A 27641-nucleotide genomic window follows, 5' to 3' on the forward strand; every position below is an offset into this window, starting at 1 on the left:
AGGGCCATGCCTGGCATCCAATGAAAACATTTTAAGCCTGGAGACATTTTAAGCCTGGAACTGTTCCAGTGACCCAACTTTCTCCCTTTCTATAAACAGAATCTATAGATAAAGATTAAAAAATAGTTTAAAACAAGTTTGATATGATTAATTAAAATGTATTGTGTTGTTCTAGAAAAATTCCCATCATGTGGTCTTAGGTCACATCTACAAATTACCAGTTTTTTAACACTGTATTGATCAACTGTATTGATCAACTCACAAGCAAATAATGTACTAAGAAATTCTTTGTAAATCTGTGAGAATTTCTTTCTAAATCTGTGCGTACCTGGTTTCTGCCTCCACAAAAGCTTCGCATGCATATGTCACTGCTGGCCATTTTTTGTAAGAGCACTGCACCCAGTTCAGTATGTGAGATATCGGCTGAAATTTTGAAGGAGTGTAAAAAACTAAATGCTGTGTCAGGTTGTCACTTTAAGACTTTCCCGTATTCCTGTCTGTTCTATATCCCAGCACCATTCATTCTTTCTGTTCAAGGTTTTTTCACAGATGTCCTGCTACTGTAGACAAAGTATCGTTACATTTTCCTAGGACATTTATGACCCCCAAAACTAATTAAATATCTTCCTTTGACTGCAGAATTGACATTAGTACCATAGGCAGCACTTTCACCCCTCCCCTTTCAGAAATGTCAGTTTTGTAACATTAAAAACAATTCCTCTCTATTAAGTTTTAAGTCTGAGGCTTTGAAGCATTCTGGACTTCCCCACATCATTAGTGATGCTTTTCCGTCTTGTACTTGTCCACTAAACTAATGTGCTCATTAATGCCTCTATAGACTCATGATGGACTTCTGAGTTAGATGTGATATCAAATAGCAAGCATATAAATCTATGCCACCCAAATGGAGCAGTAGAGATACAGTTTTGAACATTCTTCTGTTACCTTTAGCTGTCAAATTCCTGAAGAAGCATTTAACTTGCTAAAAAAAGAAGAGCACTTGCAAATTGGGCCATTATCCCTTATCTCCTCTCTAGTTGGCAATTTGACGGGCTGGCTGTCTTTTGATCATGTTATAGAGATCTCTTGGATCCAATCATATGTACAACTGGGCTGGCCATAACTAAAGAGCTTATCTAGTCAATTGTTTCTTCAGTTTTAAAAAACTGTATACAGCTCTTCTGATATTTTGAGCTCAGATTTCAGTTTATCCTGAAGAGCAAATGTTACCCTTCTGCATGGGTGAATAACAGGAGGCACTGCCTTATTAATCTGAATGGAGTGTTGACCTGGTAAGCAGCCCAGGCCTGTAAACAAATAATGGTACTCTTATATGAGAACCTCATATGCTTGTATAATATGGTTCTGTAATACTAATACATATTTAACCAGATTTAGTTTTTCACAAGCTGCTAGGCCCAGTATAGATGCCAGGTTTTTGAGTCCAACAATGAAAAAAAGCTTATGCAGTTTTTTGTACTTGACATTAATAATATAGTTTCCCAATACTGTGATATTTATTCCAAATAGGGTTGCCAACCTCCACGTAGGACCTGGAGATCTCCCAGAATTACAACTGATCTCCAGACTTCACAGCTCAGTTTCCCAGGTGAAAATGGCAGCTTTGGAGGTTGGACACTATGGCATTATACCCTGCTGTAGCTTCTCCCCAGGCTCCACTCCCAATTTCGCAACCTGGAGCTGGTAGCTCTACAGAACAACTAGATACTTGACTTTTCTTGGTCCTAGGTTTTGCCTAACAAATTTATAAATACTACTTTAATACTAGTACCACTGTCCAGTTTAAATGGGATAACTGCCTCATTAACTTGTATTGAAAAAAATCCAATTCCTTTTACCAGCTTTCCTTGTTTCTACCATATAAACATAAAACTCTCTTTAGCTGAGTGCACTTGATTTTGCTGCATTCTGATCTTGAAGCATCTTGTAAAAAGTTTATGCTTCCTTCACTTAAAAGGTTTTCCAAATGCCCTGCATTTCACAATTGTTGCATACTTGTCTCTTTCATTCTCCACCCTATCCCCAGTAATTGCTTGTGAGAGAAGTATTTCTCTTTTTGAAGATGACTGCCTTTCACTTTGCTCTTTAAGATAATGGCATGTTAAGTAGAAGCAGAGCTGCATGTTATCCTCATATTGGTGGCATATTATTCCCGTTCCCTTCATGATCTCTTTCAGTGCTTTCATGTAGTTATTAAACAGCATGGAGGACAAGATGGAATCCTACAAGACTCCCATAGCATAAATACAATGTAGTTGAACAGCAGTTTCCCAGCACCATCTCCTAGAATCAGCCAATCAAGTAAGAATGGAATTACCAAAGCATGGTACCCCCCTCCAATTCAACCAGCTTCCACAGAAGGATACCATGGTCAAATGGTGTCAAATGTCACACAGAAGTTCAGAGGAATCAACAAAGTTGCATTCTCCTGGTGATGTTCATCCAACAGGATGACCAAGGCCATTTCCATCCAACCTTGGCCTGAATCCAGATGGATAATCAAGACCACCTAAAGTTGTGTTTTGGTATTTGTTCAGGTCAGTGGGATGCCTTCTTCAGGATGGTTCTCAAGACCATTTCTTTCCTTACCCTCCTGCAGAGACATGTTTATTATCTCCCTGACCAACCAACCTAGCACAGCTCAGTATGACAGCCATGAAAGACAAGAGTTGAGTCTAGATGTGGTTGGTTGCACACTTCCAAGCAGCGTGTCCATTTCATCAGACTTCATCATACAACCAGGACTAGACTGCACTCTAATAGCAGCCTGAGGCTGACTGTACCAACTGTGGAATCTGTTGCAGTATATGTGAGTGATCCACAAAATGCATTGCAAAGGCATCACAGAGGATGTGTATGTTTACCAATTCAACATTTTCAGGGACCTGGAATTAGAGCCCCTTCACAACCCAGAAATAGAATATCCATGCTCCAAAGCAGAATACTGCTGAGTACAGGATACTGGGAACAAAAGATGGGCATCTGATTTAACCTTCTTTATCTGTCTATAAACTTCCTAAGTCTTTTCTGGATGGCAATTGTTAGAATACCAGAGAAGGTCAGTTTTGTTCTGATGTAGCAGGGTCCCTATGCGGTTATGTGCATCTTGGCTAAACTAGTATAGGGAAATTTACTGTATTTATATGGATACACATATTTTTAAACATTTTAAAGATACACAATTTTAATAATGCCTATGTTTTGTAAGCAATATGAAAGTTAATAATTCTTTAGTAAAGGTGGCCTGTACCCATGCTTTTTTCTTTTTTATATACAATACCAATTGTGCTAATGTTGTTTAAAGAAAAGGTCAGTATACTTCTCATCTGACTGTATATTCTATTTACCAATATCAGACTTTGGCAGATAAGGGGAGAAATGTTGTGTTAAGAACAGATATACCATCTGTAGGAATGTTCATGCCCATGATTTAATTGGTGCCAAATGCTTCATTCTATATCAGAACTTTAGAAAATAGAAATTGACTGTGAAAAACAAGTAATTAGTATACAAGGTCTAAATTACTGAAATATTAAAAAAACATAATATATCATGCGACATACAAATATTTCTTAGCCAATGAAAGAGAAGTGAAAACAATGCATAAAGACACTGTGTTTTTGATTCTGCCCTTTTTTTGTTACGGTAACATAAGACTGAGGTTCTGTTCTTTATTAACATCTTCTTTAAAAAGTTATACCAATTAAATCATTTAAAGGCTCAATTACCACTTATTTAAGGTTTAGTGAAACATTTCCATTACATTATCAGCATTTTCAGTGCTTAGATGTTCTAAGCCTTCAGGTAAGAGCTCTCTTTCACTCTCAAAAACAGGTATCAAAGGTGCCAATCTTTTCAGGAAATAAATTGTTCCTCTTTATGGAAGGTTTTTCCAGAATTGGCTGCTAGACCACTTTAGAATATTTCAGAGATAGGAGAGTTTATTTGGCACAAATGAATAACAGTGATCTGCTCAATAGGGGCAGACTTGTATTCCATGGTCCAGTATCTCTGTTCTCTAAAACCAGCACCTAAGTTTTTGTTTTCTCTTCACTACAACTTCCTATCCCATATCCTTATTCCTGCTAGCATACTATATATAATGGGTTAGAAGTACTACAGTGTGTAAATATTAACGAGGGTGCTGAAATAAAATCAAACCATGGTAGGAACATCAAGAACTCCACTGTATCACCTTTAATGTTAAAGAGGCACTTTACAACCAAAGGCCTGATCCCTTCTAAATCTAACAAACTGTTTACAGGTTATTGGGAATCATACTAAGCTAAAGAATAAAATTGTTTCTGAACATGCAAGATATAAAGATGGTATTTTTTAAAAACTTAATTTATGTTCTCAGTAGAAAAAGTGAAAATAATATACTCAAAACATTTTACTGAATTCTGTTAAATAAGCAAATTATTCGATTTTGTTGTTGCATGTCATCAATTTGCAACCAACTCATGGTGATCCCAGGACAATGAGGCTTTCCAGTGCAAGAGAAGAACAGAGGTGGTTTGCTGCTGCCTTCCTCTGCTCAGCGCATCTCACTCTTCCTTGGTGATCTCCCATATAAGTACTAATCATGACCAACACTGCTTAGTTTCAAAGCTCTGACAAGATCAGACTAGTCCGGGCTATTCAGGCTGCTACTAATTTGAATTGCTTTCTCTAATCAAATTGACAAGAAAAATACATGGTCTCTTTGAATTATTTCCTATCATCTTTGGCAGCAAATATAATTCTGTAAAATTTAAATTGCTACTCATAAATTAACCAAATTTTTGCTGCTCTTAATTGAAAAGTGATTTAAAGGGACAGAACTGGAAACGTTCTAATATTCACCATAATATTCTTTTTGGCATATGTACATCCTCTCTTTTCTATAAAAAGGGGCCCAGAGGAATGCACATAGGGTTATCCCACCTTGTCCTTATAACACCACTGAGATAGGTTAGGGCAAGTTCACAATGTGAGCATTAAGTCTAAATTTAATCCAAGACTTCATGGAATAAGTTCTAGCATTCTGCTTACCACATAAGAAGCAATGCTGACCTACATCTAAAGAACTGTGCAACTCCTGTGAGTCTGGGAAGGCGGAGGGACATAGGCTTGTTCCTTAAAGACCTAGCAAAATGGGAGCCACTTGTCCATAAGTAGCTCCTATACGGCTAGGCTAATATTTAAATGATCTGATTGCATGGGTTCCAACCTAGGCATTGGTATTCTTTCCTGGAGACTGGATAATTTTAAACCTTATACAACTCACATGGGAACCACTGGCAGAAGAGTGGCTCCCACAAAATTAGGGCAATGTTTAAAGGACAATAATGTCACATGGTCAACTGCTTTTGAAACAGAGGAGAGTATTAATAACAATTGGGTTATGGAATGTTTTGCAAGAGGCTACTTTACCTGAAGCAGGAGCCCTTTAAGAGATTTGGATGATCAAGAATGCACACAGAAGCAAGATAACCAGTGTGAATGAGGTTTACTAAAGAAGCAGTCCCAAATACAAACTAAGAAAGTGGCCTCTTACATACCACTTAAATGCAGGGCGGGGGGGGGGCTTCTTACAGCACTGGCCATACCCCTGAGCCTTGTTCCAGAAACTGGCGAGAGCCAGTTTGGTGTAATGATTAAGAGTGCAGGACTCTAATCTGGAGAGCAGGGTTTGATTCCCCACCCCTCCTCTTAAAGCCAGCTGGGTGACCTTGGGTCAGTCACAGCTTCTGGGAGCTCTCTCAGTCCCACCCACCTCACAGGATGTTTGTTGTTGTGGGGATAATGATGGTATACTTCATAAACCACTCTGAGTGGGTGTTAAGTCGTCCTGAAGGGCAATATATAAATCAAATGTTGTTATATCTCTTGGTCTTTGGTTAAGCCTACTTGCTACCTTCTCCTCTTCCATTTTTATACTTTCTTCAGCCTTGTAATCTGCTGAGTCATGCTGGTTTAGTGCTAATGCCTGCACCTGGGCCTCTTAATATTTTTTTTAGGAAAGCTGAATGTGTAAAAGGAAGTAATCCTGTAGCTATGGGACCAGTATCTAGTATTCTGGAAGCCAGAATAAGGGTCACCTGACCACACCATCCCTCATCCTCCTCGGGGTTTCTTCCATATTGGCACTACATGGAATAAGCTGTAAGAAAAAACAATCTGAGAAAAGCTGATGGGTAACAGGGGGAGCTGACCTGAGCTCAACATGGGGAAGGGCTACAAACACCCTCTGCCCTCCCGAAAGAGGGTGAAGAAGAAAAAGAGCGGGCTTCTGTTGCCACAAGTGCCTGGTACATCTGGAGCTCAAGCACATGGTCTCTAGAGGCAGCAATGGCTTCCATCCACCTTGCACAAGGTGAGGGCCACCCCTTGCTTCGCCACAGCAGGGGGGCCAGCAGTGGGGTGACAGCAGTTCTGGCTCTCTATCCTGAATGTTTGCCCATAGCTCCAGAATTGCCAAGATTAAATCCAGGTGGACTAGTAAACACTTATATTAGTCCAAGCAAGTCTTTGGATCTCAGCCATTGTCTCTTACTCAAAAGAAGTTGCCACAATAAATGGTAATCTTCAACCTCCATCTGTCACTGAATAATATTTAAAACAGATTATTTATTCAAATGCTTGTGTATGGCTGAAACAGTAAATAGAATACAACTTTCTTCCATGATACTAATAAAAAACTATCTAAACAGGAAAAAATATAAATTTGAAGTAGAATCTCTGGGCAGGATTAGTCTTGTGCAATGCCAGACCCTTCTTCCAGCTAGTCTTATCCTGTTTGTTTTTTGTCCATCTAATCAATTCCATCTGTCCTTCTTGTCTATGAATTCTTTCCTTTCTGCCAAGAGGCTTCTGTCAGAAATTGGTTAGTTTGATAATATACATTTAGGTAAACTATATATGCTGCAAAGGTGAGACAGTTTATAAGCTGTTTAGTTTGCTATTTTTAATATACACACCATATATGTGTGTGTAAAGTCTCACAATGTATTTGACTATTACACAATGATTTCTAGATGATTTTCAAGAAATTAAAAAAAAAAACTTCTCTTAAAACAGAAGGAGCCATGTAATAACTTGTCAAGAGCAACACATTGTGCTATTTTGGTTGGTTTTAATAAAAGCCATCCTACTGCATTTGATTTTGGATTTTTCTACACAGGCACTTTTTTGTGGGGGCGGAGGAATCTTTTTAATAAGTAACTTTCTTTACAGTGCCAACCTTACTCCACAGAAGGTTGTAACTCAGAATGGCACTGTGGGCATAGGAAATTTTAAATTCCTCGGATTTACATTTTCAAATATTATTTTATTCTAGTCATAATATTATACATAAGATGTCCTGTTTAAAAATTGCCTGTTTTAAAATTCTATTCTAATTCTCCAGTGCTAAGAAGATTTTGGCAAATTAATTTTTTGAAATAGAAAAAAGAAAAAGAAAAATGGCCTCTTAGATGAGGAAAGGGGATGTAAAAATAGTTAACTATTTAAGCATTGTATTGAAGGCTGGATTTCACTGGACGTAATATCACATTTTCCTTCATATTACCAAAATGTGGCAAAGCTACACGTGGTAGATTGTTTCCTTCTATACGTATGTACATATGCTGTGCTGGTAGAGGACTGGTATGCCTCTTTCTCTGAAGCCATCGATGACATTGCCCCCGTCGCCCTATTTGCTCCCTTACCAAGTTGACACCTTCATATACCGAGGAGCTGCGCCGGATGAAATGGGAGCTGAGACGGCTTGAGTGAGTGTGGAGGTGGAGTCGGGATGAAGAGGCAAGAACATCTTATAGAACGCTTGTGAAAGCCTATGAGGTGGCAGTGAAGGCAACAAAGAGATAATTCTATGCTGCCTCCATTGCGTCTGCAAGGTCATGCCTGACACAATTGTTTAAAATTGTTCAGCCTTTGGTCTCCCAATCACAAAGAGACCATCAAATTAATAATTCAGATATCAGCTGTGAGGTTTTGGGGAGCTATTTGACAGGCAAAATCTTATTTCTCCACTGTGACCTGCCGTCGACGATTGATACGGTAAGTGAACTGGAGACCCCTTGATCGTCTCCTGGACTTGTGTTAGATCAATTCATTCTGCTCTTCCAGAATGAGGTTGACAGGACCCTGCAGGTGGTGAGGCCTACCATCTGCCTCTTGGACCCTTTCCCATCATGGCAGTCCAGCGCTGACAGACTTCAAGTTCCTTTGGAGGACACAATAATCTCTCCTTAAGCTCCGGAGTTCTTCCTGGAGCATTGAAGGAGGTGGTGGGATGGCCTTTCCTGAAAAAAACATCTTTGGACCACACTGACCCATCCAGTTAGCAACTGGTTTCAAACCTTCTGTTTCTGGGCAAGGTGATTGAGTGAGCGATGGCAGAACAGCTGCAGGTGTTCTTGAAGGACTCCTCTGTCCTAGACCCTTTCCACTCCAGCTTCCACTCTGACCATGGGATGGAGATGGTGCTGGTTGCCCAGATGATCTCTGCAGACATCTGGATCTAGGCAGATCAGGGCTACTGTATTGCTAGATTTCTTGGCAGTGTTTGATACAGTTGATTACAATCTACTGACTCACTGCCTTGCTGACAACCTTACAGTGGCTGGTCTCCTTCCTCCACAGTTGAGAACAGAAGGTCGCATTGGGGGAGCGGTTGTCACCTTACCACTCCTTACTGTGTGGTGTTCCTCAGGGTGCAATACTCTCCTCTATGTTATTCAACATCTGCATGTGTCCCGTCGCCCAACTGATGCAAAGCTTCAGGTTGGGTTGTCATCAATATACTGATGAGACCCACCTATATCTGTGGATGGCTGGACGGCTGGACTCCATCCTGGATACTTGGGCCAGGGCTTTGGAAGCTGTGACTAGTTGGTGAAAATAGAGCCAACTGAAATTGAATCTCATGCAGACAGAGGTCTTGTACTTGGGGCATGGGCTGACAGGTTCTGGGATCCACCTCCCAGCCCTTTTTTTTAAAGTTGTTCCTTTCTTTTTTTAGAATACTTTTATCTTTGCCAGGCCAGGTAGCTTGCTCCCTACCTCTCGACCAATGACCTAGCTGCAATGATTCATGCAACAATTACCTTCAGGTTGGACTAGTGCAACTTGTTCTACACTGGGCTGCCCTTGAGACTGCTCCAGAAACTACAACTAGTCCAGAATGCAGCAGCACGCATTCTGACTGGGACTCCATTCCAGTCACATATAACACCAGTTTTGCACCAGCTGCACTGGCTACCAATTGAATTCTGGATCAGGTTCAAGGTTCTGGTTCTAATTTTTAAAGCCCTTAATGGACTGGGACTAGCATACTTGCAGGACTGCTTCTCACTATATATTTCCTGGAGGCTGCTTCATTCAGGTGACATACTCATATTGGTGGTCCCCGGACCCAAGGAGGTTGCCTTGCCTCAACCAGGGCAAAGGCTTTCTCAACCCTGGCACCAGCCTGGTGGAACTCTGTCTGTGTCAGCTCAAACTTATTCTGATCTGTTGTCTTTCTGCCACACCTGCAAGACAGAGATGTTCCACCAGGCATATGGTGACAGAGGCAGGCAGGCCACCCAAGCTTTCCACATTGGCCTCCTGCTCCTGGGGGAGCACATATTCCCCCAATCCTGTAGTCATCTATAACTGCCCCCCCTGCCCCATGGATTATTTAGGCAGTGCAATGTATGCTTGGCTGTTTTTAAAAATATTATGTTGTTACTGATGATCATATTTATGCTGCTAAATTTTATTTTTTATTTTTGTTGTACATTTTATAATGTTGTAATCCACTCTGAGCTCGCTTATGGGAAGAGTGGAATAAAAATTTAGTCAAATAAATAAATAAATAAAATGTGCCATCAAGTTGCAACTGACTTATGGGTACTCCAGCAAGGCAGAGTAATAGAGGTAGTTTGCCACTTCCTTCCTCTGTAATCTTCCTTGGTAGTTCTCCATCCAAGTACCGACCGTACCTAGCTTCCCAGATCTGACAAGATTGGGCTATGTTACCAGAACTGCTATTTTAAGGGGAAATTAGCAAGCAGTTTGGCTTAAGTTAGTGTGGATCTTTACCAATGTATACCAGAGTCCGAACTTCCAGATTACTCACGCAATGAAGAGGAGGCGAGTAGTTAAAACAAATTGTGTTTACTTAAGGTGTTGCATAAGCCTACAATAGCAAATACAAGCAAGAACCACACACGGGCTAAGAAATAAAGGTTGAAAAAATAGAGCCGTTTGCATTAGCAGGGAACCCACTTGAGATCGAAGAAGCAGGGCGATACTTCACCTGATCACGGTGAGAAGCAGAGACAACAGCAGTGAAGCGGGGCAATATCCAATGCCTGTACCAGATACGCGGAGTGATGGTCGGGGGTTGGGAGAGGAATGGTGCGCGCCTCATGGCAGACAGAGCCTGCTTAAGTACCCAAAAATGTACCCTGAGGCGGGGGCCTTCCAAGTGGTTCTCAGGAGGGGAAACAAAAGCTTGATGGCTCTATAACTATCACTAATGGGCCACTTTAGGGTCTGAATGTATGATTCTGACACCTTAGGAAGAGAGGACAAAGGAGGGGAGGGAGTGCCGTGTGGGTTGATCGGATCTGTCAGGAAGCTGGAGTTGTCTTGATGGGATCCTCCCCTGGAATATGATGGCTGCATTGATATGCGTCCATTAGGTGTTCTGGACAGTTGGCACGTAGTTCCCATCTCAGGGCAGCTTCCAGCGATATACATATCTGGGCGAGGCTGGACTCTGTGAACGTGACAGGAGCCTGGTCTTGGAATGGCAGCCTTAGAGCAAACAGTCCATGGTGACTTTCTGCTGCCTGGGAACATGGCTTCTCCCCTGGCACGCATCGTGGGCTGGCTAGCAGGCTGCCTAGTGGCAGGGGCAAACCCAGCGGCCGTCCTGTGAGGGAACTGACCAGGGGGAACTGACCCCACAGGAACTGACCAGGGGGTGCCTGGCCAGGCTCACGGAGGGTCCTCCCAGATAGCACTGTGCTGCTAGTGGCATTGTTCCAGGCTCAGGTGGGGTTTGTGTCCAAGGAGGCAAGAGGCAGGTATTGGTTACACAGTCCATAACAGCAGAGAGGCAGGAAGCAGGCATGGGCAGTGCTGCCCCTAACAGAGTTCTTGGCAGAGTCTTGGAACAGCAAAGCAGGAAGCTGACATAGTCCATAGCAGACCCCATAACAGGAGGGGGGTCACTGGCAACAGCTATACCATGCTACCTTCCCTCCTCGTTTCCTTCTATGCAACTTTTAAAACATAGGAAGCCTCCTCTGGTTATAGATGTAGCAAGAGTAGTGGAAAGAAAAACAACTTTTAACACTGTACTTTAAAGGCCTCTTGAGTATTTCTATATACCTAGCATCCATGCAAATCGGCACTAATAACTATTTTACACTTTTATGCAAACAGCATAAAAGAATGTTCAGCAGCCTAAAAACTGTTTTCTTAGCGTAGCTCTTAGGCTAGAAGCAGACTATAAAACAGCTTTCAAGATGATGTAGCTCATTAGGTCAAAGTATGGATAAAAAATGTATGCACCTAGCATCTAAGGACAGTAAGATATATGCTAGACCTCAATGGATCCTGCAGGGGTGTGGCATGGGTGGGAGGGCATTTGGTGTACCTTGCTAACTTGATCTGGCCTTGAGTTTTGTAATGATCACGCATGCCTAAAGACCACCATTAGGTCAGAAATAAAATTCTGATGTGTTCCTTACTATCAGCATTTTGCCATCCCATCTTAAATAGTATCAGATCTGGTAACTGCTCTAAAATGTACAAATCTTTTGCAAGTATATGTTCTCCTTCTAAAGACTTCTTCACCAGTTTTATTTTGCTGTGTATTGCAAAAGTCAATATGTCGATAAATTGTGCATTTCATTATGCAGTGACGATCCAGCCTATTTTTAATTAATAATAATTGTTGATTGGATAGTATCTTTTTGTTTTTAAAGAAAGTTTAGATCATCATCACTGTTTGTGGGTCAAACACCAAAGGGATGAGGAGGTGAGGGCAAGGCAAAACAAGATACAGAGACAGATGGAATTTAAAAGGGCACAACTTTATTGGTTTTCAGCTTATGGAGCCTTAGCGCAACGTGGGAAACTCATCCAAGCATCAGCTGACCCACCTGCCAGCCAATGACCCTCTCCTCCCTTCTGCCTGCATGCTGAGGGGGGAACCATGCTATGACAGGAAGTGGAATTCCACATAGGTGTAAACCCTTGTATGGATCCCCCTGCCAGTTGGAACTGAGCATGCCCTGAGCTGGACTTTTCCCTGCCATGCATCACTCCTCTAAGATCCCTTAAGAAGATCCCCATTTATGGGGGAACTGAGCTTGCAGTCCATGTTTCCCTCCAAAAAGTATCCATGCCCAATGCCAAAACTGTGACAGAACTATGAATGCAGAGACAGAGGGATGTGTGGGAAGCTGGTGAAGAGCAGAATGCTGGAGCCCCAGCCAGCTCCTGACAGTATACCTAGCCAGCAGACCAGAAGGAAGATTGCACCCTCCATGTCTACTCGCTGGAGCCCACCCAAAATGAACCCATCAGGCTTTTTGCTGATTGGCTAGCCCAGACATTTTGAATCCAGGTGAATCCAGCCCTGTGAAAGCTGCTGGGAGCTGTCAAGAGTAAAGGCAGCCTCCGTGTACCTCACACCCAAGGACTGCAAACAGGGGCCCCAGGTGAGTCTAGAGGTGGGGCTTGTTCATTAGAGAAAGTGTGGCAGCATTATATATGGACTTGATGATAAATTTCTAAGGGAGAAGTAGAAAACCTCTACACCTTCTGAAGATGCCAGCCACAGCTGCTGGCGAAACGTCAGGAACTACAATGCCAAGACCACGGCAATACAGCCCGGAAAACCCACAACAACCATCGTTCTCCGGCCGTGAAAGCCTTCGACAATACATAAAACAATTCCAGTCTACCAGGATTGGATATGCAGATATAAACATAATCGGTTTTGCCGGTGATTGTAAAAGGGCACAAATGTGTGGTTGAAAAGATTAATTTAAATTTGGGGAAACAAAATTGAAAGCTTGTGTCATAAATCATTTTATGTTCACAAAGGAATGGGGAAGGAAATATTCAAGAGTGACATGCTGTTTTTGTGCCTGTCAGAAGTCAGTTTGTCATATTGGATGAATGCTGCTGTTCTATACCATAAAGAAATATCTGAGAATCATTTCAATATAAGTGATGATCAAAGTCTGTCCTGTAAATTACTGGAGTCATCTAGACATTAAGAAATGTTATTTTAAAAACTGTGGGATATTTACTTTAAAGAAGAACAGTTAAGTTCCAGGAAAATGCATTAAAATGAGCAGCTACCTTATTTTAAAGTACAGATGCTCAAACACCTGCCAGTTCAGCTCACTTGCCATTCACCAGTGGGGATTGGGCCAATTAATTGATGGGCTGTTTGGCTGTTTGCACTTGGCCATGTGAATTCACAGGAACAAGCAACTTGCAGCCATCAGAAGCCAGCAGGGAGTCAGCTTCTGATCTCCTGCTGGGGGAAAGTTGCTCTGTACCCAGCAAGGATTTCTCGGGGTGGGGAGATGGAATCTGTAGTTGATCAGCTGAAAGTCAAGTTCTTATGATCTCTCATCCTGGAAACATTGCTGCCTCTCAGGCTTGCTGAAATGCAGCAAGTGGAGATGGCTGTTGGTTAGGATTGTAGCAAAAAGGAGAGAAACAAGCTTTCTCGTCTCTCTTTTGCAATTCATACTATCTTCTTTTGCTAGGGCACTGATTACCAAGGGCTTTAAAATTAAGCATCAACACGTCAAAAATTTATCCCAGAAACAAACCACTAACTGGTAATGGTAATACAGAATTAGTGTTATATCTTTTTGCAGTTAACTGGAGAGACACTGGCCGTATCAGTATGCAGAGGAAAAGAGAAACCAGGTGCAAGGTGAAATTTTTAAAATTAATGCTCAGTAGATCTCTATGCGTTTCACATAAAAGCTTCATCAGGGGCTCTGTTATAGCATAAAAACATGATTTATCAAATTAAAACAATCATATAATAAAATGGGAATATTAAAATATAATACATAAATATCTATCCAAGCATGTTAAGGTTTATCCTGAAGAGTTTCTTTAATAACATCCAAAACTAGCTCCTAGCACTCTATTTTGAATTCTGTCTGCAATATTTTTGTGATCTTTTTATTCTGTGTTCTTTCCATTCTGGAATTAGAAAATTGTTGTGTTTTTGGATGTTATTTAAGAAATATTATTATGCTGGCTCTTATCACTCTATTTTGGATTTTGCTTATAAATATTTTTTGTGTGCTCTTTTCATTTTGGGAAATAGAAGAATGTTGTAGTTTTGAATGTTATTAAATAAACTCTTCAGGGTAAACCTGTAACATGCTCGGATGGATATTTATGTATTACATTTTAATGTTCAAGTTTTATTATATGATTGATCTAATTTGATAAAACATGTTTCTATGCTATAACAAATCTTCTGACAAAGCTTTTAAGCAAAACGCTTAAGGATCTACAGAACCTTAATAAAAAAAAGTCGTTTTGTGCCTGGAGTCAATGTAGATGTGACGTGAAGCTTCTAAAGTGCCTCCAGAGAAACATTATGTAGCCAGCATTATAGTATTTCAGTTGGGAAGGTATCAGGGCTAAAAACATAGTACTCAAGTATTTTTGCCCAGGAAGGAGAATAGTGGGTAAATTATCCAGATAGGGCTGCCAACCTCCAGGCAGGGCCTGGAGATCTCCTAGAATCATAAGTAATCTCCAGATGACAGAGATGAGTTCCCCTGGAGAAAATGACTGCTTTGTAGAGTGGATTGTGTGGCATTATACCATGTGGAGCTCCCTCCTCTCTTGAAATCCTGCCTCCTCAGGCGCTACCCCCAAATCTCCAGGGATTTCCCAACCTGGAGTTGGCAACCCTACATGGTTAAAAGATTCTCAGGGCCCTAACTTTGTCCTGAGCAGCTCAGAGAAGTGATAGACCCTGAAGCACACCAAAATATTTTTTTCTTCTTTCACAGAGGTATTAATTGTAGTAAAGATCCAGGCATATATTTATCCAGTAGAATAAACTAAGATGTATACTGGACTAACAAATAACTAATGGAACAAACAAACCAAGTATACTGTCCTTAACCTCAGGTGCATGCACAGAAACAACAGAATAATGAAAGAATAAACACTTTCACAGTCGGTTCCAATCCTATATTGGCATCAAGATCAGAACAAGTATTTCTCTATTAGCTTTATATTCCACTTTTCAACCATAAACCTGCCAAAATGGCTTATAATATTGTAAAAATACGATTTTAACTCTCTCTTCCCCTTTCCATCCTTTTCTCAATACATTAGTCCCTTTTAAACTTTTTGGCTTGTCTTGCGAACCTCATCTCCCCTTGCTTCAATTTGAGATTCTGTGATTTGACATTGATTCCCTTGCTATAGTTTGGTTCTGTTGGGCTTTGTTGGTTCAGCTTACATTGGGAGTGGGACTTGCATTGGGAGTGGCTATTGGCCAGGAGTTGCCTTTGCTTAAGGTTTCTCTTTTCTTGGAAAACCTTGGTAATATTTCCTCCAAGGGAAACGAGGAGAATGTCTGAGGGCACTCTGTTTAGGAGCCCGTAGAACTGGACCCTTGAGACCAATCTTCCTGAAACTTGGGATGTCTTTAGGGAACAGGAAGAAGTAGGTTCCCTGCAAAATTGGTGTTTGCTTGAAAAATGTGCCCCCACCCCCTGGATAGTTTTCCCTATAGAGAATAATAGCAAGATAAATTCAGGATTCTCTAATTCTATCTAACCCATATTTCAGAGTTTCAGATGGGTAGCTATAATGGTCTGTAGTAGAAGAGCAAGATTTGGGTCTAGTAGCACTTTAAACAGCAACTAGATTTCTAGTGTATGAGCTTTCAAGAGTCAAAGCTATCTCAAAAGCTCTCAAGAATGTTACTACTGGACCCAATTTTTTTTGGTATCCTTGATACCTGGATCTGGATTGAGCTGAATTTTGGGGAGGTGGTGCACAACCCTAATTGTATCCACAAAGATCACCATGAAACGTTGCATATGGCTTACATGACTTTTAACCTTTCTAACAAAGAAGGCTAAGAAAGATCCACTGGATGAGATTCCACAAAGAAAATAGTGTAGTGAAAGAGACTACTATTATCACTGCTATGGTAACTTTAGACATATTATATACACAGATAACAGTTAAATCAGTTATTGATAAAATTACCAAAGAGTGTTTTATGTTTCTTAATGTAAGCTAGTCTTGATCTATGTAGACTAGAGATGGGCATGAACTGGGAAAATGGTGGTTCACTGTGGTTCGTGGTTCGTCGCGTTTCATGAACCATGAACTGGCATGAAATTGCCTGGTTTGCGAACTGGTTCACTTGGTTTGTGAATATGTCACTTCTGGGGCAGCAGAAGGTCTGCAGAAAGCCCATCCCTCCTATTGCCTAGGAAACTGATCAGTGCCAGATTGTCTGTAGTGACAAACTGAAAAACAAACCAAACAAACCAGTCTAAAAATCATAGTGGTTTGTCGCAGTTTGTCAAAAATGTGCCTTGACGAATCGCCAGTTCACGAACCAAACAGTGGCCCAGTTCATGATGAACTTTGGTTCATATTTTGGTTCCTGCCCATCTCTAGTGTAGACATATTCCATATCATTACATTATACAGTGGAACAGGAGAACAATTTGCTTGGGTCAGATGTGGTGTTTCTGCCCTGATATTTCACTTTAAAAAAATAGTGCATTTTGCCAAGCGTTCCATTTTCAAAAAAGCAGAAATTGCTGAAAATCCAAGCTTTTTATCTCTTAGTTCTTTTCATTACAGTTGCAGTGATCACATCCAAAATAACAAGAAGAGTCATTAAGTTCATTTTTGGCATCAAGTGTTACACTGTTTTACGTCAAAACAAAATGCTAATTAGAGTGTAAACATCTGGGCATTTAAAGGCTATTAAATTCTACACTGTATCATTAAAATATTTTACTGCATTTGTAAAACAGCTTATTTAAGTTAATATATTCATAATTTGATTGTGTTCATGTCTGCTTTTGTTTCCAACAAAGTAGAATACATTTTAAACATCTCTCTGTATTTTCTTCTTGCTGGGAATGATCATATTAGGATAACTGAAAACAGTGCAGTCTTCATTTTTGTTTCATTATTCCCTTCGATCATTAATTAACAAACCCCCTTTACAAATCTCCTTTGACATCAGTATTGATGCACCTGTTATTGTGCTCATGCTTACAATTTTTTAAAATCTCTCAGTTACTCTCATTTCACTTTACTCCTTCAGAAAGAAACTGGCATGTGTAACCTCAATTCCAAGTGCGAAAGCGTGAACAAAACCAATGTATGGCAGTTGTACCACAGCTAGATGTCATACTTCAAACCTTATAAAAAAATCAAAAATTAATCAGGGGAGTAGGTTACTAAATTTAATAAAGTTGAAATGAAAATCTTTATCAAATGACATTGCTGTTTAGAATCACCTGGTATCAATTTACAAACTTTATTATGTTTTAGGAGTTTTTTATGACCAAGGTACAAAGAACAATCTAAAATAAAGAATCTCAGCTATGCTGGCTTTACAATAAATGTATAATCTAGGTGTAATATTGGTTTTGAATGCACATTTCATTTTTACTCATCTATTTATAATCTGAATGACTTGTTACTTAATGATAGATAACATTGTTTCTTGTTATATTTTTCTATTTATCCAAGGTCTGCATATCGCTAATAATATTTTTCTACACCCTCTGGTTATTGATTTGCTACAGTTGATTTTTTGCAATGAAGGAATAACATGTACTATGTGCAGAAGACTTTAGTGGTTCACGTAATCCACCATCATAGGCCTCTATCTTCTTACAAAACTCCCAGGTACCATTATTTTTAAAATTTCCACAAAGAGAAGAATTCTGCAAAGAGAAGAACACAATAGTGAAAGTGAACCCAATGTAACTAGGTATACTCTTTTATGAACCCTTGAGTCGTGCATCTTTGCTGTTCTGTCTGAATAGCCTTGCCACTATCTGCACAGCTTAGTTCTGTACATGTTATGGTTCTGCATGAATGGGAAGGTAAAAAGGTCTGTTACTTTCTTTTCAAATAAATTTACATTTATTTTTAAAAGCTTCCTCCTAGATTTTAATTTCTCTCTTTTTCATCTTTTTTTTTTTTGTAGGAACTAACTTCACCCTTGCTGAACTAGGAATTTGTGAGTCCTCTCCCCATCGAAGTGGATACTGCTCAGACATAGGAATACTACATCAAGGTTATTCCCTCAGCACTGGATCGGATGCTGATTCAGATACAGAGGGAGGAATGTCTCCAGAGCATGCCATACGACTATGGGGTAGAGGGATTAAATCCAGGCGCAGTTCCGGTCTCTCAAGCCGTGAAAATTCTGCCCTTACCCTGACTGATTCTGACAATGAAAATAAATCAGATGAGGAAAACGGTAGGCCTATCTTCTCCAGTAAATTTCTTAATGTACCTCTGCCAGCTATGTGACATGGGTCCAATACTTTATTTTCCTTTTTCCTAATGAAATATGAATGTAATGAAAATAACAGGATGATCTCAAACTGTGGTGAGCAAGTTTCAGACCCCAAATGTTTGAGGGAGGGATATTTATTTCCTTATATTTATTTTCTTCTTATAAGTCTAGACGTTTCAGCTTTTAAATAGTCAGACTTCTAGCTCACAGATAGAAGGTTTGGTATTTAAAAAAATATTTCATTCAGTATGTAGACTGTATTTTCATGACAGCATTTCCTACTATTTAGTGGCATTCTTATTCTCTATTAAACTGTAAAACAACTTAATAACATGAACTATACGTTGAAACATTTCCATTAACTTTTTGATGCAGTTTTAATTTTGTTTTAAATTGGCATGTGAGTTACTTTTTTCTGAGCATCTTTTCAGAATAGTACTTTATGCATAATCAGGTTTCATATTAAATTGAAGAATAAATATACTAAAATCCACTAGGAACTAGATTTAAAAGCTACTGGAAAGCCTTTTGTTTATACATGTGATTTTAAAATGTTTTATTCAATCTGTTGAAAAGTTTAAGCTTTCCAACCATATTTATAGTTCTGTCTACTGGTTTTCTATAGCGATAAGTTAAATAAAGTACAGTTCAACCTTGGATTGGGAACACATATCAGTCTCAGGCCACCACATGTGTACAATACCTTGACCACACATGATTATTGGAAAGAAGTTAAACATATGAAAAATGTGTTAGTTGAAAAGAAATGTTAATATTTTAACCACCATGTTAATATTTTAACCAAAGCATTAGAAAAATGAAGATTTTTTTTGTTCTGTATAAATGTTCCTCTAAAGAGTATAGACATGGGTTAAGTTATTGTTATACAAGCAGAGGTATAATTGTTAGTAAACTTCTTGTTTTTCTGTTTGAAATCCTGTTTAGCTCAAGAAAATCAATGTGTTTTCACATCAGTGGTTTTATGAAGTTTGGAGCTATATTATCATATAGATTGACAGGTGCCCCACTGGCTCAGTACCACAGCATGGACACTTACAAAGCTATCATTAATTTCTCACGCTTGTGCCCAGCAATGGTTTCCTACATAATAAACACGGTGTCCTTCAGATCCAAATCAATAACCTGTTAGGTATGCGCCTCTTGAAGATGTGTAACAAGAATCTATACTTTAGGCAAAAACCACTCACTCTATGCAGTTCTGATTTGCAAGCACTATAGACTCAAGGAGGGGAGAAAATGTCCTCTTCCACCTGCCCATGTGAATCGTACTTGTGATGAATAGATTTCACTGAATTTATTTCAAGTCATTTAGGTTTTTCTTCATGCCATGGTTCAGCTGCTGTATTAAACACACTTAACAGCTCTAAAAAACTGGCATTTTGATACTGAATGCTAATCACAGATTATATCATTCCACTTCAAAATAATAAACTGTCAATTTTCTTTTGGTATTAAATCAATTTTGGCACTTTCCTGTACATTTCCAAGTAGCTTAGTGGAAGCTTAATTGCAATAAATCACTCTAACATGAATATTTTCAACACTGGTGCTAATTCTAATTCACATGCCAGGCTTAAGGGATACCTCTTCACTTTTCGAGCTGGTAAAATTGAATTCTATTTTAAAGTAGAACTATATGAGCCTTGAATTATTAGTAGGTTTAAAACGTGTTGATTAAGTGAAGTAATGCTTTGCAATTATCGTGCAAAACTCTTTTTTGACATTAGAAGGCACTGGATGCTAAGTCTGCAAAATCACATGTAACCTTCTTGCCAGCATTATTGAGAATTTATGTCAAGAACTGATCCAGATTATATATGTATTTGTGATCCAGTGTCACTATTTTATTTTAAGATATACACCAATGTAAGTTCCCAGTTAATTGTAACCTTAGTTAAGACATGTTGCTTTAATGTGCTTTTAATGAGGTAAACCTTTAGCATTAGCAACTGGAGTGTAACTCCAAGAAGCTACAAGCTATAAAATTAAAGTTGGAACCAAATTTCACCACAAGTGAATGAATCAATAAATAATAATTTCAGTAAGGACATCAACAGGATAAACTGATTAATTATATCAAAGGAGGCAGAGAGGACAAGAGGTGAGAAAAGAAAAGAGAACTTCAGATTTCCATTGAGGAGATGGTAGGTCAATTTGGTGAAGGCAGTATCAGTGGAGTGAAGAAGGAATAAACCAGATGATACAGACTGAGAAAGAAGTTGGGAGCAACAGCCAAGAGCAGGAATAAGCAACATAGTCTAGGAGTTTGGAGGCAAATGGTAGGAAGAAAATAGAGGCAAGGTGATTCAAGCAATGGCCTTTTTTGAATACGAGGAAAACAGTGGTGTGTTTGAATGCAAGGGAAAAGGAGCAAGAGGAGAGGGTTTCATTGATTATGGTGGAGAGAAAGGAGAATGGGTGAGAAGATGGTTGCCAGAATTCTGAAGTAGAATAGGATCAAGAGAGCATGGGGAGGGAGTCAGAGAAGTTCACCAGGGTACGCAACTAATCAAGTAAGGTGGGATGAGATTCAGCTATATAATGGTGGAAACAAGTGCCAAAAGTCAGAGAAAAAGGAAAATAACTGGATAAAATAAAATGAGGAAGATAACTGAGTAGAGGCAGATGACACAAATTGCAACTATGAAAGGTGTGTGTTGGTCAAAAATGTGTTTGAATACAGGGGAAAAGGAGCAAGTGTCAAAAATGTTCACCAGATAGGTGTCATTAAACAGCTGCTTTGGTGTATACTGAGCTAGCTCCCCCTCTTATAAGCAATGCAGTCAAATTCTAGCTAAGCAGTCAAATTCTAGATAAAAGGGGGGAAAGAGAACATCTAAAGAATATGATAGGGTTAGCAGTAGAAACCGAAGAAGAGAAAATATAAGACCAAAAGCAGAAGCAAAGCTATTAGGTACACCTAGTGATATCTGGACAGAGATTATAATCGATATATGGGTCTGTGGGCTGGAATGTCCATTTCCAAGCTATCATGTTTAACATTGATGAAAAAAAACCTGTATTTGTTTTGGAGTGGAGAAGCACTGTCAAATCCAGCACATAAACATAACCTGAAATTGCAGTAAACTTTCATAAATAGGAACAATTTTGAGACACAAATAAATAGAAAAATATACAGTTCTAGGAAGATTAGACATTTTTCTGAACAATGGAATAGATGCTAACTTTTTAGGTTTTACTTATTTTTAAAGACAGCAGCCTTCAATTGCATGCCATTTTGAAATATGTGGAGTTTCAAAAGCAGCAATACTACGTGGCCTGGGATATGGGTAGATAGATATAGATATATAGGCCCTTGAATGTAACTGAAGGGACTGTCTTCATTGTGGCATAATGGTTGTCTGCAAAGCTTTCATAATATTAAGTAGTGCTTTCAAAAGTTTTAACTTTTAACCTGATGTTTCATCGTTGTGAGCACCCGCTCCGGTCCCCGCGCCGCTCCCACCTTCCGCCATCGCAGTCCAGCGGAGGGCAGCTCCCTCGGCCTCAGATATGGGTTAGAGGTGGGGGTTTAAAGCACCCGGCTTCCACCGTCTCTCCCTGCTGAGCTCTGGCTTGTGCGTCAGTCCCTCTCTCTCGGCTCTCCCCAGTGGCCTCAGCCACTTCCTCCTCAGCGTCCTTGGGAGCTGCCCTCTTGTAGCTTCCTCCCCACCACCTCCACCAATCCTGCCATCCTCCACCCTTCCGTGCCCCCGCTAGCCCCTCTGGTTTGCTGTCTCCCCTGTCTGTCTTCCCCTGGGGCCAATCCCACTGGGCCTCCCCACCCCCAGCATCTCTCCCCGCTCAGGCCCTCCCCTGGCCGGCCCATGTGTGGCCGGTTGCGCCGGCTGCTGCAGCTCGGGGCTCCGCCGGGCTGTTGCGGCCGGGCTCTCCACCTCCCTGGCCGGCCTCCTTGCCGCGGCTGGCGTCATCGCTGCAGCCTCCTCCGCCGTCGTGGCCAGCCCCCCCGCTGCGGCCGGCGTCTTCGGCGCAGCCTCCTTTGCCGCCGCAGCCGGCCTCTTTGCCGCGGCCGGCGTCTTCGCCGCGGCCTTCCTGGTCGCCGCGGCCGCCCCGGGTGTCTTCCCGCCGGTCTTCGGCGGCGCGGGGAGGCCCTCCGAGGGGCCGGGCTTTGCTTCCCCCCGCGCCGTTGGCCAGGTAAGGGGGTGGGGGTCGGGGGGCCCATGGGAGGGTTGGCCCTCCCGGCTGGAGGGTGGCACCCCCACCCCCGGGGCCGAGTCCGGCGGCACCAGACAATTGTTTAGCCATATTCCCAGGAGTCCTTTTCAGAAACTAATATAGAATCTACAAACGGAAGGATGGGAGACACATGCTCTCTGGTCCTTTTACAACCTCCAGACATTTATTCAGTGATCCATAAAGAACTGATTAACATACTATTTACAATACTGTTCAGTGAAGTATGGAGTAATAGATTATACTTAGATTGTAGGGACCCTGGTTCAAATCAACCATTGAATTCACTAGGTGATTTTGGGCCATTCACCATATCTCAAGCTAACCTACTTCACTTGATTGTTGTTAGGGGAGAAATAGATTATATATTGCTCCTTGGAAGACATGTGAAATAAAAATTTAACAAATAAATATTTTTTATTATTTTATAGGTGATAAATACATGATTTGATAGTAAGTATCAAATGAAAGATCTGATGGCATTGTGAAACATGTATATATTTAGGCAATATTCTTTTATCCACAGGTATTAGGAGAGAAACTAATTCAATATCTAAGAAAAAAATCAGCAATAAGTTTTGTTGCTGGGATTCAGTATAGTAAAGGACAACTGTTGTTGGATTTCATTGATACAGATCATTTTTTAAAAATCTGAACATTCAGGGAAGAGACTTTCCAGATAGTTAGAACTCTAAATAGTTTAATAATTTGATAAACTGGATGCTCTTTCCCAATGCAATTTTGACTTTTTAATATAAGCATTTTAATTAGAAAAGAATAATAAAATGTCACAAAATATTTGGTTAAAGCCATAAATACATTTTTTAAAGTCAAACAGAGGTTTATCTGTTTGTTGGATTTTTACAGTTTACTTTATTTAATATTCGTAAGTATGAAATTGTACTTCTGTTCCTTCACACAAATAATAGTTGAATCTCAGTTACTGTAACAAGAACACTGAGTAAAAATTAGGGTTGTGTATTATACCATTGATTGGTAAGGAAGGACCTGAAAAGTTTAAAATATACATGAAGTTCCACCTGAGGCAAGCTCAACTGAACTGTGAACTAGGAAGCCAAAAAAGAAGGTAGAACTTAAAAAGAATGAAAACATGTACTCTTGAGGCTCTGACCCTAGGGATGCCAGAACCCCGCTGGGGGCCAGGGATCCCCCGCCCCCATCCCCCACACCCTGCCCCCATTTACCTAGCCAGCGGGGGGAGCACTCCCATGCGCTGCTGCCACCCGGATCGGGCCCATTTTGGCCTGGATTGGGGCCACTGCAGAGCATGGGAGCACTCCTGCCCTCCACAGGGGCCCAAAATGCGCCCATTTCGACCCAGATCGGGCTCGTTTCGGGCTCATTTTGGCACGGATCATGCCCATTTTGAGCTGCTGAGGAGCACGGGAGCGATCCTGCACTCTGCAGCGGCCCCTGATGTGCTGATTTTTGCCTGGATTGGGCGAGTTTCGGGCTGCTGCAGAACACTCCGCAGTGGCTCAAAACAGGCCTGATCAGCACCAAAATGGGCCCAAAAGGAGCCTGATTGGGCCAAAACTAGCACGTTTGGGGCCCCAGCGGAGTGTTGGCACATGGCTACAGACTGCGTGATGACATCACTTCACACGCACACACACACACCAAAACAGGTAAGTGCCAGGCCCCAATCCCCCACCGGGAGGTTGAGGGGGCCTGGCATCCCTATCTGACGCTGTAGCCAAACCATGGATGAGTAGCTATATGATAATCAAATCACTGTTTCAACAACAACAGCTAAAGCGATAGTTAGGAATATGTTACAAGATATTAAAAGTTTCAAAAATAGCTTGCATGGAAGCTTGCATTTGTATTTTATCTGTCAAGTGGTGGATTTACAAGGTCATTAACTTTAGTATTGAACTCTTATCACTTAAGTGGTTCCAAATTTGTTTTGCACTCAAAGCCCTGCAGGCAGTTCTGTAAAGAAATAGTTGGGGAATGAGGGAATTAACTGGCAGAGGTGACTAAAAGATCTTCCAATGTTTTCAGTTTTATACAGGTAAAAGATACAGAATATGCATTTGCTGTTCAGAAATGCAGTGAATAGGGTTTAGGGCAACAATTAAAATAACAATAACATTATTAATCTTTAAAACACTGTTTAAGTAGAGTGTACTGTTACAGTGTTTTTTAAAAATGTAATCCCATATTTGTAAGACAAAGACCTAGAAACAAGACCAGAGTTGCAATTACAACAATTTATTTTTGAATTGGCAAAGTTAATCATTTGAGCAGAATTTTTTAAATATATGAAGCAGAAGAGAATCATTCGTCTTCTTGCTCTTTGGTCCATGGTCTACAGAGTAGTACCAGTAATCCTTCTGCCTACCAGTTCCATAAATTATGGAATTATGGTGGGCAGAAGAACCTGCTAGTGCTATTCTGTCCCCAGTGTGTGCGTCTCTGTGTGTATGTGCATGCATTTTCTTCCCCGGAGTATCTGACTACGAAATCTATTGCCTCACAGTAGCCACTGCTAGACTCTTTTGTGCCTATCTCCATGAAGTTAACATGTAGCAGATAGCAGGACAGATGCAACAAGCATTATTGAGCTGTTCAGAACATCCCAGCATGAAACAAAAGTAGCAGTACTTGTTCCCTATGTCTATGCGCCTGCCCTTCATGTTAGGCATAAAGCCCTACTAATGTGAAAGGAAATGGTTGGCAAATTGCTTGTTTTCTGAAATAAACTGAGTTTTTGAGTAGCATGCAGGATCCTTTTGGATGTTTTGAGATAAGTAGTTTAAAAGGAAAGTCAGGTTTGGATTAAGATATACTGAGATTATCCAAATTTAAGAGGCATATTGGTAAATTAGTAATTTTAGGAGCGATGGTGTGCAAAATGAAACAAACAAGCCAAAAATCACTGTTTCCTGGCTACCTCAGGCAGGCCATTCCACAAGGTGGAGGCTACCACAGAGAAAGCACGGGTATGGGCTGTTGCTGATTGGTTGAGTTTAGTGTAGTGGTTAAGAATGGCAGGACTCTAATCTGGAGAACCAGGTTTGATTCCCCACTCCTCCACTTGAAGCCTGCTGGGTAATCTTGGGTTAGTCACAGCTCTTTCAGAGCTCTCTCATCCCTACCCACCTCACAGGGTGATTGTTATGAGGATAATAATATACTTTGTAAACCACTCTGTTTAAGTTGTCCTGAAGGGTGGTACATAAATTGAATGTTGTTGTTTAGCCCAACTGCAGGGTGATATCTGTAGAAGGCCTGTTCAGATGAGTGAAGCTGCCATGGGAAGAGAGGCATAGGGAGAGAGGCAATTTTGCAGATGTCAGGTGCCTATCCATGAAAGGCCTTGAATGTAATAGACATTACCTTGAATTGACCGCAGTAACTGATGGCTGGCCAATGGAGTGACTGCAGAATGGAAGTAATATGCATGCTCCATCTAGCTCCTTTGGGTAAACAAACTGCAGCATTTTGCACCAGCTGGAGCCTCCAAATTGACTTTGAGGAGAGACCTATATAGAGTGAATTACAGTAGTCTAGTCTTGATGTTACTGTGGCATGAATTCAGGTAGCCAGATCAGCCGTGTTGAGGTAGGAGGCAATCTTCCAGGCTAGTCTAAGTTGGGAGAAGGCCTTTCTGGCTGCTGAATTTACTTGTTTCTCTAGCAGCAGTACTAGATCTAATATAACTCCTATGCTTCAGTCAGCCAAGGTTGGAAGAACAATGCCCTTCAAGATTTCTGCTTTTCCTTATAGTGACTATCGACTATTGGGTACTAGAGATGGGCCCGATCTGAATTATGATTTCAAAAAAACCCCGATTTTGGCGTTTGCGCCATCGTGACTCAGCTAATCGGTTCCGTCCACGGCATCTGAGCCAGCGGTCGGGAGTTTGCTTGTTCGGGACTTGATCAGATGGGTCAGTTTCTGTTCGGAATTGCAGACACTCTGGCACCAGTAATTTATTTCCGGGGCAACGGAGTCAGGGGAATGAGCTGTGTTTGCCCTCCTTCTGTTGCCCTCGAAACACGAATGGAAGCCCAGCTTTCCTTGATTAGCAGGCTTCCTTCCAACCATGGAGCAGCAACCCAGGGGAGGGAGGGGGAAGGGGGTGTTCTGAAGCCATGGGCACAAAGGAAAGGCAAAAGGCAGCGCGGGAGGCTGAGAGGCTGCCTGCGCCGTTCGTCTTTCCCCAGGACAAGGGGCGGCCGGCTTGCGGGAAAAGCAAAAGGCAGCGCAGGTGGCTGGGAGGCCGGCCGAGCCGTTCGTCTTTCCCCAGGACAAGGGGCGCGCGGGCAAGCCAGCAGCCCCTTGTCCTGGGGAAAGGCAAAAGGCAGTGTGGGTGGCTGGGAGGCCGCCCACGCCGTTCATCTTTCCCCAGGACAAGGGGCACGTGGGCAAGCCGGCCGCCAGCTCTGCAGCCCACCGGGACAGCCGGCTTGCTGCGTGTGCGGGGGGGGGCGACCCAGGAGTGCACGTGCGCGCTCGCGCAAGAGCCTGACTATGGTTGCCCTGGGCGCTGGCAACCGTAGATCCGGCCCTGGGAATGTCCCTTCCCTGAGGAGAGGCGGCTCGTTGCCTGGTTAAAAACTTCCCCTCCCTCTACTCTTGTGTGTGTGTGTGTGTGTGTGTGTGTGTGTGTGTGTGTGTGTGTGTGAATGTCTCCTCCCTCCCTGAGGGGAGGCGGCTCATCGCCTGCCGGGCCTGGTGGCCGCTGCCACCAACCACCATTCCTATATCGCTGGAAACAGAGGGGCACCCTCCCGCTTTGGCCTTCCCGATTCCCGATTCCGGACCGGAAACGAGACTTGATCGGTTAGAATCGGCTACCTGCATTCAGCGGCAGCCC

The 27641-nt window shown here is 41.5% G+C and overlaps 1 protein-coding gene across 10 annotated transcripts in view; it reads left to right on the plus strand.

Annotated features, from left to right (window-relative positions):
• TENM2 (teneurin transmembrane protein 2) overlaps positions 1-27641 on the plus strand; it is a 1076616-nt gene that overhangs the window by 44652 nt on the left and 1004323 nt on the right. For 8 of the 10 annotated variants that reach the window (XM_054977124.1, XM_054977127.1, XM_054977117.1 and 5 more), the window contains exon 2: positions 18263-18538. In XM_054977124.1, coding sequence (XP_054833099.1) covers positions 18263-18538 — 276 coding nt within the window. Of the gene's footprint in view, positions 1-18262; positions 18539-25193; positions 25206-27641 lie in introns of all 10 variants that reach the window. The other 2 variants (XM_054977125.1, XM_054977126.1) reach the window with 1 other exon arrangement.

This window comes from Eublepharis macularius, chromosome 4 (assembly GCF_028583425.1).
Source record: "Eublepharis macularius isolate TG4126 chromosome 4, MPM_Emac_v1.0, whole genome shotgun sequence".
Lineage (NCBI taxonomy): Eukaryota > Metazoa > Chordata > Lepidosauria > Squamata > Eublepharidae > Eublepharis > Eublepharis macularius.